General features: G+C 31.9%; 2 protein-coding genes across 2 annotated transcripts in view; one reads left to right on the plus strand and one right to left on the minus strand.

Moving 5' to 3' along the window:
- Positions 1–530: 530 nt before the first annotated feature.
- Positions 531–4,255, plus strand: LOC145318679 (E3 ubiquitin-protein ligase HUWE1-like). The gene is made up of 5 exons (XM_080160116.1): positions 531–649; positions 2,077–2,225; positions 2,668–2,752; positions 3,314–3,459; positions 4,039–4,255. The coding sequence occupies exons 3-5, from the start codon at positions 2,725–2,727 to the stop codon at positions 4,195–4,197; spliced, it is 333 nt and encodes a 110-aa protein (XP_080016242.1). The 5' UTR covers positions 531–649; positions 2,077–2,225; positions 2,668–2,724; the 3' UTR covers positions 4,198–4,255.
- A 2,196-nt stretch (positions 4,256–6,451) lies between these two features.
- The window catches only part of LOC145318680 (uncharacterized), a 132,833-nt gene continuing 125,901 nt past the window's right edge, over positions 6,452–13,383 (minus strand). Inside the window, exon 8 of the mRNA XM_080160117.1 lies at positions 6,452–7,594. Coding sequence (XP_080016243.1) covers positions 7,369–7,594 — 226 coding nt within the window. The 3' untranslated portion in view covers positions 6,452–7,368. The remainder of the gene's footprint in view (positions 7,595–13,383) is intronic.

A 13,383-nucleotide genomic window follows, 5' to 3' on the forward strand; every position in this document is an offset into this window, starting at 1 on the left:
TTTTGGTGTTTTTTAGACATTGATTGATTGAACGTTGACGATAGAATTTCAAACAGAGTATATAACATAACAATACTGAATTTTAAATTATTTTTTTAGCAATTTTTCTAATGTCTAACACAGCTCTAAAAAGATGCATTAATTAATATGCAGCAAAAATGGATTGAAGATAATCTTTTTTTTTCTATGAAGGCCGTACCATCAAAAGCGAAATAATTAAATAAATCATTGTATACTCTTTTAGATTTCGCGAATGTCGCGCTTGTTATTCATAGCGTAAAAAATGTCGAAAAAACGCGGCATTATCTTTTAAGAACCCGGCCGGAAATAGATTCATATATGGTTAACAACTATATATATTTAAATATTTTTTTTTAATATTGAATGCACTATATTTTTTTATATTCTATCGAATATATTTTATATGTCATTACAAAACTATATTACATTCAATATTAACATTAAAAAAAAAAAACATCAATTTAAACTTTCGTAACCCTGTAATTGGTTATTGGCTTCAGAAGTTCAGTTCTACATAAACCACGGTCCACGCTTGAGCTAGCATCACCAGCATGGCTCTGCCTAGGCTTATAATTAGAAAGGCCAGGGTATTATTATTGGTTGAAAAGTTTGTACATTATTATTACAGGTATTGTGTCTTTAAAGGGACTGTGAACGTAAATTTTTCTCATCTTAATATCAAATCTTAACATTATCTCATTCATAATATCTCACAGATAGAGCAAAACGCGCTTTTGTTTGCTTAAAAAACGGCTTTTTCCGACGATTTTTATAAGGTACAGGGAAAGGAAGAAATTTTCCGTATTATATAAAATGTCCATTAAATTGATTTTTTGGTATTATCCTCTTAGAAATTTTTTTTTCAATATTGAAAATTTGATTACCCCCCCCCCCCCCCCCCCCTACAGCGAACTATGAACTCTGGCCGCAGCGCTCGGCTCCCTAGCCTGCCTAGCCGCAGCGCTCGGCCCCCTTGCCTGCCTAGCCGCAGCGCTCGGCCCACTTGCCTGCCTAGCCGCAGCGCTCGGCTCCCTAGCCTAAAACCTAACCTAACCTAAAATAGTTGTTCGTCGGTAGTGGGGGGGGGGGGGGGGGGGTACAAAATTGAAAAAAATTGAAAAAAAAATTTCTAAGAGGATAACGCCGATTTAATAATAAAAAAGGATATTATTATTTTAATTAACCTATGAGATTCAACCCTTTGTAGACAGTGAGGTATTTTTTTTGTCAATAATACGAATTTAAAATATGTCTTTATTACCTAACTACTACGTTATAAAAAAACTAATTGGCAATTTTATAGCATAAAATAAATCCTTAACAGTAAGTAAATTGTTTCAACTATATATGACAAGTTAAATATCCCTACAAACATTATAAGAATCAAAAACGTTCAGATTTTCCCTGTTTTTTCCTTTTTCCCTCTCAAAATACCATAAAATCAAGGCATTATTTCTGGATATTTTTGTTAATAGGACGTTTTTGGTTGATCAGTGTAGTGAAATGTGCTTAGTAAATGTTAAGATTTGATAATCAGATGAGAAATTTTTACGTTCACACTCCCTTTAATGGCTTTTCACATGTCTTATTTTATAAAGTAGGAAGGCTTTTTTTTGTCTGAAGCTTAAGATCTCGGAATTTCACCTTGCATAGAGCATTCGTAAAATGTACTGGGGTGCCCTTTCTTTACTGTTTAGTTTTAATAAGAATTAAAAAAAAAACAATATTAGGGTTACTTTTCCTAGGAGTGAGAATATATATATATAGTTATAAACATTCCCTGATCTTATGAGAAGCTAATTGAATAGGAGAACCATACAGATCGATCCAGCGGTTTGTAAGCTCAGCATTGTTAATTTTTAAAACATGCATTTTTAAACTCTCTTTACAAACTAGAATGGAAGAAAATAAAACCAAACAAATCAAATACATATAAGACCGATCTTTATTTATCCATCTTTCTTTATTACTTTAAATATATAATATTTATTTCCATATTTTTATTCTGTTCTTTACTTAGGAATGATAACTTTTTAACCTAACCAAAATATTCAGGGTCTGCTGTATTCCGGGCTGTTCCTGTACCACCTGGCGTCGTATGAGAGCGGCGGCGAGGCGCTGGTGTCCTGCGGCATGTTGGAGTCACTCCTTAAGGTCATACAGTTGGCCAGCAGTGAATTGGAACACATTACTTTTGTTACTAGGTATGTTTTTCATGGTTTGATATACAAGTATTACACTGAAAGCTAGGTAAAAAAACAAGGTTGACATCATCCATAATGTATATCATAGAAATAAAGAAAAATACGCACAATTTATAAAAATAAGTTTCTTTGTCTTTTAAAGCATGACCGACGGACGTAGTAAATTATATACTGGTTTCTCGCCGTCTGTCTTGAAAAGGATCGCATGTTAAAGATTGCATCACATATTGATTTTAATCTTATATTGTATAACACAAACTTTGCTTAAATAAAAATAAAATCCTATAACGTAGCCCTATACTATTGAAAATAGTTAAATATAACAAAACATATTATTAATATCAATCTATCTGATTATTTAGGACGTACCCAAGCCTGGTTTGACCTGCCTACCCACGCGGGCTGCCTTGCTAAAATCTTCTAACAACCTATCTCTATTTAGGATGTACCCAAGCCTGGTTTGACCTGCCTACCCAAGCGGGCTGCCTTGCTAAAATCTATGCTCAACTTCTTAAAGAAGGCTATTCAGGAATGGGTTATTAAATGATTTAAGACGAAGTAAAATATTGTTTAAGTTTAAAAAAAGATTGTACTAAAATAATTTACGTTTCTGTAGACACAACGGGAAACATGGTTCTTATGGGATAGGACAAAAGACGAAGTATTGAAATTAAATCAAGATTTACCTAATAAAAATTAGGTACTCAAAGTTTTTGAGTTGACGAATAAGTAAACTTGTTTCTGAAACTTTGGATACCATTATGATATTTACACCATATTTTACCCTCCCTGCCTGGGGTTTAGGTCTAAATTTATCTAATATTAGTACTTGTTTGGGACAGGGATCTAAAGGGACAAGACAATGGCGGATAAATTGATGTACATCAGCAATGATGATACACAAAATTACCCCTTCTGTGGAGTATAATTAGTTGTTGAAAGCTTTAGACACTTAACTTGATTAATCAACCATTCAAAATTCAATAAAAGTCCCTAGAGTTGTAAAAGCAACGAAGAAGAAAATAAAGCTTTGGGGACTAGTGTAATAAACAGTCCACTTCCTTCCTTCATTTAATCCTCCATAACTTAGGACCCCGCGTTCAGCGACTGCATACGCCACGTGTTGGAGGGAAGTTTGCCCAACAGTTTGAAGCATATATTCAGTAAAGCCGAGTACTATGGCCCCAGCCTGTTCTTGTTAGCCACGGATGTTGTTACTGCTTATGTTTTCCAGGTAAGCTTTCCCTTTATTTTTTCTCGTTCTGCGTTTTCAAAGATGTTTAGTTAGATAAGTTTGCTGATTTTTTTGCCACGTGTCAAGATGCCTGTAGGAAATGAATGAGGGGGGAGAGGGGGAGTCGAACCTACACACTTTTATTTTTGCTTTCAAAAGAAAATTTTAGGTGTGAGAGTAAGGGGGGGGGGGAAGTTCTGACACATTTGCGTAAACAGCGAGTATAGGCTTTATCTTTGGGACGGACGGACAGACAGACAGACATCGTTCTACTTTGTATTATAGATTAGATATTTAGTAGGGAGGGATGGGACATTGGGCTGTAAATTACACTAGCCCCCAAAGTTTTCAAATAACATTTTCTTATTCTTTGGCCTAACAACCTTGGGTACTTTTATTGATTTTTTATTGGTTGGTTCATTAAGTTGAGTGTCCTAACATTTCAATCACTTATTGTAATCTACAGAATGGGTAACGATGTGTATCATCATTAGAGATGAACATCAATTTATCAGCCATTGTCTTATCCCTTTATATCCCTGTAATTATCTAATTAACTAATGAGCAATTTTATTCCAGGTTGAATATCATGGTTATACGAGGGAATGGGGCCGGTGCCCAGCAATTCCAGGAGGTTGCGCAACAGTTTTCGGCCAGAGCAGTAGAATCAAGAACACTTGTGTGTTTGGCGGCGCACCCAAGGGTCCTCAGCTGCGCGACATTGAGAACGGCTGCTGATTTATTAGAATTATTATTTTATGTTCAAGTTAAATAAATATAAAAATACAACAAAAAATTTTATAATTTTTTCTATTTTTAAAAACGAAGCTTCTCTATAATTAGGGTCAGTCGTTTTTTACTACTTTCTCACGATTTTTACCACCCGATTTTACCACAATTTTTGGTCAATTTTACCCGATTTCCGGTAAAATTTTACCAATTTAGGACAAAAATATTACCAGGTGTTGAACAGTTTTACCACTTTTTCGGTAAAATCTTACAGAAATTTGCGGTAAGATTTTACCAAAAAAGTGGTAAAAATTGGTCAAAATCTGGTATAAATTTGCGTCCTAAAATGGTAATATTTTACCGGAAATCTGGTAAAATTTTACCGATAATTGTGGTAAAAAAAGCTGGTAAAAAGCGTGAGAAAATACCACAAAAAGTGTTTTTACCACGGTTACGGTAAAATTTTACCACCTTTTAAAACGTAAAGGCTGGTAAAATTTTACCGTAAAAGTGGTAAAAACTAGGTTTTTTTTATGGTATTAATTAAGTCCTGGGTAGACATATAAGAAGCTTTGCTGTAAAGGAGAACCATGTCGGTCTAGCAGTAAGTGATATCCTTAGTTAAACAGAGAAAGACTTATAGACATTCTATTGCTTTTATATCAGAATCTAAAATCACGCAACCTTTCAGAATAAATAGGAGCAAAATTTTTCATTCAGTGTATTTGAATTGAGATTACAATGAATTGAAATACCCCCAAATATGATAAACTTAGTTGTCCCTTCTGCTTATTATTGGTGGAATAGTTTGGTCACTGAATGTTAGCACGGACAAATCTGAATTTTTAAAAGCACTTTTGTTATAGTAACAGGATGTCTGTTTGTACCTAAGGATCTCGTTTATAACTATTTTGGGGGAGGGTACCACCACCCACCCAAGAGAAATAAAGAAAAATCGAAATTGTTTTTGCGTTTCTCGATTTTACATAGAGATTCCAACACAACATATACGTCAACCTAATACAGATATATTTTAAATATAAAAAAAGCATTTGAAGTGCCACTAGAGGCCTCTAGGGGGCGTAGACGCTAGTGAAACTTAAGCTACCACACTAGTTTAATTTAAAATCCAATGTCCTCTCCAACATTGGATTTATTTGGAATCTTTGAACTAGAATTTGTAGAAATTTCTAAGAGAACAGCACGAAATTTTTGTTGAGTAGCTTCGCTGCAAAAATAGAAAACAACAACTTATTTTCTTTCATATAACATTTATTCTTTATAATATAAACTGAAATAAACACAAATTAAGTACATTATAATAATTATTCTATAATAATAAGTTCTGCAAAAATTTAGTTCAATTACAATATAGATAAGGATTCATATTAATAAATATGGGATAGGACAGACAGTAATTTAAGCTTAGTTTTTAGTTTAAGTTTCAAAGGCTTTGAAAAATTATTTTTTGACCCCCAAAGAACATTCAATTTGTTTGTCTGTCCTAATATACTTATTACAGTATGGTTTCGGAACCGATTAATATTCGCTGGATTATAATCGGTTGTCAGCCATACTGAAAAATCATGTAAAGCATCTTACTACGGACAATTTTCAGCGAATATTAGAACAAAATTCTTAATATTAATACCAATTTTGTTAGCCCGGACCATCGCCCCCTCGGGGTTAACAAAACTGTTTTTAATATCATAATTTTTCATTTTAATATCCACGGAAAGCTGGCTATAGTACGATGCGATAAATAACTATTATTTTATAATAAAACTTATCTGTATCTATAATTACTATATAATCTTTATGTATATAAATCAAAGAGAACAGATTATTTTACACGAGGAATCTTTTTGAAATATTATAGCCATGCAGTTTGAATTATTGTTATTTTTATGCCGTAAAAAGATACTCCATAATTATGGTTTATGAAAATAAAAAAAAACACAAAAAATGCATGGAGTTTTTGGAACACAGTAATAGTGTCTGACTGATTATGACGTAACAAAAAAAAATTAGCCAATGAGAGGCCGTTATTGACCAATGGTAAAATTTATAGTGGCCTCTCATTGGCTAATTTTTTTTGTTACGTCATAATCAGTCAGACACTATTACTGTGTTCAGTTTTTGAATAGCTTTAAAGTAACAATTAAATAGATGTTTCAATATGTTTTTTTGTCTTTGGATATGTTAAACATTACATAATCATTTTAAAATGATCTACTAAGAAATAAGATTTCACCACCAAAAATTGTTATAAATTTTATTAAATGTACAAATATCACAGAAGCATACAAAAATCCCGGGACTAGAAGCCATCTATTGGCTTAAAAAAAGCTAAATCAGTGTCTAAAAAATTACTTTTAGTACATTACAATTAAAGACATATTGAGTAAATGTAAAATTGCATTACAAAAAAATGCTTTATTTTTTTCAAGTAATGTTACATGAAGCCCCTTATTGCAGTATTTTTATTTAAGTGTATGATACAAAATAATGAAAACAAAAATTTTATTGATATATAAAAATAAACATAGTTTACATAATATAATAATATTGCTAGACCCTTTGTTCATTCATTTTGGGAAGAAAATAGAAATTTAGAGATCTCAATTTTGAACATAAGTTTTAATTTTATGTTTGATTTGATTTTTTTTTCAGCTGCCAACTACTAAACTTTTTTCAGTCTTGCTTATTAATTTTTAAGATTTTTCTAAATAAATATAAGCATTTTTTTGCTAAAAACTAATTTTCTCAAAAGCAGCAATAGGTATTAATTTTGTATTACATAGTAAGTGTATTTTTTGAGGTCACTAAATTATTTTTGGAAGCCAACATATCATTGAAATGCTAACGGCATTTTTGATAACTTTTACACAGAAAGTATCACAAAGCCTTATTTTATTTATTTCTAGTTTTATTTTGATGATATAGTTTAGAGATTAATAGAGTTCTTTTTCTTATATTACCTTGTCATAGATATCACTTGTTACAAGGTTTAAATTGTCTTTTTTACACTCAGTAAAAAACATTCTAATATCTCACATAAAAATCCGCCATTATGAAACAGCTGATTTTGTATAGCAGTCCGCCATTTAATATGTACTATATCAGCTGTTTTATAAAAAAAAATCCGCCATTTTCAAAAATGTCTCGGTTCAGTTATCTTTAAACTGTGGTAACGGCGGGTAGAATTGATCGTTCCGCCTCTTCACAGGCCCTCTGCGACCTAAGCAGCTCCTCGCGCCTGCTTATGTATATTCTGAAGGTATGGAGGACCTGATCCCCCAACTCTCTGGACAGAATGTCCTCCACCTTGACCTGGCGCTTGTTGGATCTGTCACGTAGCAAATGTGCTTCTTCTAACTGGTGGCTCAGCTTGTCTCTTTTACGCCTAAAAAAGATCCGATATAAAAACTTATCACAAATAGTTTTAAAAATACGATTGGTGAAGCCCTTTATACTATTACTGACAAAAAGACCAATTATAGCCATATACACAGACTAGATTACCAATGGCAGGCCAGTATACATTTTAATTGACCAATAATTGGCCAGTATGGCGTCATTTTTTATAGACACTATGAAAACAGCATGATTGGCTGCTTAACCTAAAAATCCAACTTTTTATCAATTGAATCTGAAGACAAAAAATGACCTAAATCCAAAAGTGTAATAACTATACAATTTAAAACTAATATTTTAACACCAAATATAATAGATTTCTTTCCAAGATTTCATGATGAACCTAAATTTCTACAAAAATCACATCATCTGTTTTTACATGTAAAATTGTGAGCTTTTTCTTGGTTAAATTCACGCGCCCCTATCATTTTAGATGAGAAAAGAACGAGAGGAAACTATGAGATGGTGTTCCTTCAAAACCACAAAATTAAAATCACGTGCGGACTTTCTGGTAGAGATTATGGAGGTGCTACGCTTTCTAAATCGTACCAAACTGTTATAGGAATCAAATGCAAAGTTTAAAATTGGTAAGACAATTCTAACATGTCTGAATTAACGAAAAGAGATAACCGTTAAACAAAAAAAGCTAACCGTTACGGACGGACCAACCAAAATTATAGAAAATATTCTCTTTTTAAAACTATGAATTTTGCTGTTTTGTGAAAATAGTTTAAAAATAAGGGAAGGGCATCCCATGATTTTTTAATCGGGGAAAGTCCAAGGGGGGGGGGGGAGTAGGGGTTTTCCTGATCAAATATGGAAAACTTGTATCAAATAGCCATAGGCCAAATAATGTCAAAAACAGTATAATTTTACTTTGTATGCCCATAGTCTATATAAATATGTAGGTTCCAGGAAAGTAAAAAAAAGAGGGAGGGGGAGTTTTATTGAAATAAATGGTTTAAAGGTAAAATTAATAAATGGGGGGTGGAGAGGGGAGGCTACCTTGTTATTAAAATGAAAGTATCTTAAATTATGCCTTATTGCCATATATCTGCTTTAAAAATATTAAATTCTTGGGGGGTAAAGCCAATAACGTCTAAATTTACACTTCTTTGACAATCCCTAAAAATTACAAGCTACTTTAAATCAAATTAAGATTTAAGATTTTCGTAGAAAATTAATCTTTCACGCTCCTATCCCTGAAGATATTATGTCAAATTGAATAATAAGATTATGAGACGATGCATAGAATTATGTTAGAATTATTATGTGATGTTTGTTTTTGCAAATTAATTAGAATTATTAGATTAGTGTCTAAATATATAAATATTCATGTAACTATAAGGCTTTACATATTAACAATGATAATAATATTATAAAAATTAAGAATTTTGCAATTAGTGATAGCAATCATTGATCTAAAGGAATAAGACAATGGGCGATAAATTGATGTTCATCCCCAAATATTGTACACAAAATTAACCCTCCTGTAGATTACAATTCGTGGTTGAAACGTTTGGATACTAAACTTAATAAACCACCAATTAAAATTCAATAAGGGTCCCCAAAGTTTTAAAGCGAACGAATATGAAAATTGCTCTCTTCCAAAGTCAGTTGCACGCCACCTTTTTTTCTAGATTGTATTAAATTTTTAGCAACCTTAATTTTATCTTTCTCTTATCATTAGTATAGTAAAATTAATCACTAGTCCCCAAAGTTTTATAATAATGTTTTCTTATTCGTTTGCTTCAAAACTATGGGGATTTTTATTGAATTTTTATTGGTTAATTCATTAAGTTCAAACGTTCAATCTACAAAAGGGGTAATTTTGTGCATCATCTTTTGGGATGTACATCAATTTATCGGCCATTGTCTTATCCCTATAGATCCCTGAAAATTAATGTAGGTCTGTAATGGCCTTTATCTAAATAAATGTCTGAGTATATGCTACCTTTTTTAGATAAAAATATTGCACTATCGGGACAATAAAAATCTTTGATAGGATCTTAAAAGGACGAAAAATGAATGTTGATTTTTCTACTTTTATCTTTAGTATTTTAATATTGCAAATGGTCTTATCTTTGACAGGGTTCTAAAGGGATAATGCACCGATGATGATGCACAAAATTTTCCCTTTTGAAGATTATGATTAGTGGTTGAAACGTTTGGACACACAACTTAATAAAGCAACCAATCAAATGCAATAGCATTCCCAAAAGTTGTTGAGTTAACGAGAAAGAAAACGTTATCATAAAACTTTGGGGACAGTCCAATGTCCCCTTCCTCCCTGTATCTTTGATCCTTATATAATACTTTCTTCCATTCATTGGTAGTGCTTGTAAAGGGAGATTTATTCCAAAAAGAACATCACAAATTATATATACAATACAATATAAATATACTAGCGGCTGCGCCCCCAGCATCTAGGGGCTCTATATTCGAGGGTATATGGAAGTGCAGAAAAATAACCTACTACCATACATACCTAGACTTCTTTGTAAAAACAAAATAGCCAAAAACCATCTCAGGACCTTTAATAAGCTTTACAGCAAAGGAGAACCATGTTGGTTTAGTGTTTAGCGAGATCCTTCGCTACAGACAAAAAAGTTTACTACTTTATGTGATAGGATAGGATTTAGCGATTTTTGTAAATTCAAATTCATATTATTTTTTCCCTAAAGTATTTTTAATAGAATAGTTTTCTTTTTTCTTTTACATGGTAAGTTTGACCTAAAGTTGAGACCGTTTGTCTATCTGGCATGTCTGTCTGCTTGTGTGTGTGTGTGTGTATAATATCCTCCAGGGAGGGAGGGGACATTGGGCTGTTTCTTACACTAGTCCCCAAATTTTTCTTTTTCGTTGCCTCAACAACTTTGGAGACTTTTAGTGCATTCTGATTGGTTGGTTCCTTAAGTTAAGTGTCCTAACGTTTCAACCACGAAAGGGTACTTTTGTGTACCATCATTGAGGATGAAAATGAATTTATCTGCCATTGTCTTATCCCTTTATATCCCTGAATATCCTGCCTCGTGATATTCATGCCTATAAAGATTAGGTGGAGCAATCGAGTTAACAACCTACTTAACCCTCTCCAGACGAAATGGTCGAGTCAAATTTCAGAAACCTATAGTCGATTATGTAAAAAAGAAAGAATTTTCAATTTAAACCACATAGAAGTTAATATTGTCGAACCAGCTAGTTTTATTAAAAGTAAAACCTAACTTACATTTTTATTTCTAAAAGAAATTGTAAAGTCGCCCGCAGAGGGGTAAACCATAAACCATTTATAGAAGCCATAGCATTAGATTTACTTAACTTTTTTAGGCCTTTATTGGCCGTATAAAAGTTTGGTAAGGTTCAAAACTAGTTTCTAACTAATTTCATAGACATAATTTTCATACTATAAAATCTTTTATTTAATTTTGAGATGTTCAAGTATTCATTCAGACGTCTTTTTATGTTTAATTGATTAAAACCACTAAACATCTTTCACAAACTTTATGAAAATTTGAGAAATTCAACTGATTGAATAATTACATATTAGAATTAAATTCGTTCTCCGTCTGGAAGCTTCTCTATAACTAGGATATGTTAGGATTTCTTTTTTAATGTTCAGGGAAGGAAGTGGAAATTGGGCTATTTATTACACTAGTCCCCATAGTTTCATGCTTTTCTTGTTCGTTGGCATAGCAGCTTTGGGAACTTGATAAATTTTAATTTGTTTGAGTGTCCAAACGTTTCAATAACTAATTGTAATCTACAAAAGGGGTAATTTTATGTATAATCATTGGGGATATACCGGCTATTGTTTTGCCCTCACAAATCACATTTTTGTTATTTTGCTGCAGCTGCGATGTTTATGAAGTTATGGTCATAATTTTCCTTGTTTTTGAGCTTTCTTTTTAATCTAGATACCATATGCTAAGCAGGCTTTCATTTAAATATTATTTCTAACAGTAAAAAATATTTTATAACGAACATTGATTAATTTTCAAATGAATAATAATAATATACATCAAGTTAGGATAAAACCATCCTACATTTTCCCACCAAAACTTAAATGCGCTTTATGTAAATTTAGTCTTAAAAATCTACCGATTTTCAATTTAAAAAAAATGTAGCATTCAATTTTGGTGCTATGTAAATTGTTTTACAAAATACCTTTCCCTGTCTGCATATTCGTAGCTGTTATATTACCTAAATTTTGAGATAAGCTTCTAAAAATGACAGCATAATATCTGCTTCCCCTTGCAGTCAGAGTTTTCTAGCGGGTGATTTTTACATTACAGTTAAAATATGTGGAAGCTTTTTATAGTGCCTATAATTAAATGACGGCATTGGTCCATTATATGTATACTGGCCTGCCATTGGTAAATTGGTCTGTGTATTGGCCTATTATTTGTCATTTGTAATGTTATTTTTATAGGCACTATAAACAGCTTCAATATGTAAGTTACTTGCAGTCAGTTTGTTACAAAAGAATAATATGATCAAATTGAAACTTGGTACAAAACGGCATGGTAAAATTCAAAAGTGTTATATCAAGCTTAGAATCTGTGTTTTTATAACTAGATTCGTTATTCAATTTTTTATTTGTTGCTTTATAAAAACATCTTGCCTTCTTAATACCAAGTATTATATGCCTATGTCTGAGAGAAAAGCAGGGCCGAATTTTTTTTGGCAATAAAACAAGCATGTTAATTTTTATTTTCCCCATATATTTTTACAAATAGACGTACAGACAGGCCCCTTATAATAAAGCAGTTAGACTACTATTGAATACAGGTATCTAAAGGGATAAACAATGGCCGATAAATTGATGTACATTCCCAATGATGATACACAAAATTAACCCTTCTGTAGATTATGATTAGTTGTTAAAACGTTTGATGACTTTATTTATTGAACCATCCAATTAAAATTCAATGAAAGTTACCAAAAGTGTTAGGCCAACGAATTATAATAAAACTTTGGGGACCAGTGCAATAAAAAACCCAATGTCCCCTCCCAACCTGATTGAATACACATGGATGTTTTAAAAAACGAAATAATGAAAAAATTGCATGTAACATGTAGGTTAAAATGTATACAATTTAAAATTTAGAAATATATGTGTGTGGTCAAGTCTTAAATTTTTGTTTACTAACAAATTATATAAATACATGTTAAAAATGAATAAAAAACCGTTATTTTTATGTCTAGAAATCTATGGACTTTTAAACTTTAAAGTACATATTCTTATTTTTAATTTTATATATTAAAGTATCAAGATGTCTGTTTGTGTGCTCTTCTCTCTCTAATTGTACTAGAGCTTTGTATTGGTCTTGTAATATTTTAGGCTATATTATGCGGTAGGGTAGGTTAATCTCCCCCCCCCCAAAAAAAAATCTCTAAAATTGGAATCTTAATTTCTAGTTTTAAAACAAAGGATTTTATGAAGTTTCTTAATATAAAACCATAAAAATAGCCTTTATGGTCATCTAAAAACCTCACAATAAAGCGTTTGATGTTCATTCAATTCCACATTCAACAATTGCCGATAAATTGATGTACATCTCAATTATAATACACAAAATTACCTTTTCTGTAGATTAAAATTCTTTGTCAAAAGTTAGAACACTCATCTCAATGAATCAACCAATCAAATTTTTATAAAAGCAACGAATAAGAAAACCTTATTATAAAACTTTGGGGACTAGTGTAATAAACACCCCATTGTCCCCTCTCTCTCTGGCATAATATTGTATTGTAGCAAATAAAGAAGGTTGTGCTTCC

Source organism: Acartia tonsa, chromosome 5 (assembly GCF_053477335.1).
Source record: "Acartia tonsa isolate MP-2025a chromosome 5, ASM5347733v1, whole genome shotgun sequence".
In the NCBI taxonomy this organism is placed as follows: domain Eukaryota; kingdom Metazoa; phylum Arthropoda; class Copepoda; order Calanoida; family Acartiidae; genus Acartia; species Acartia tonsa.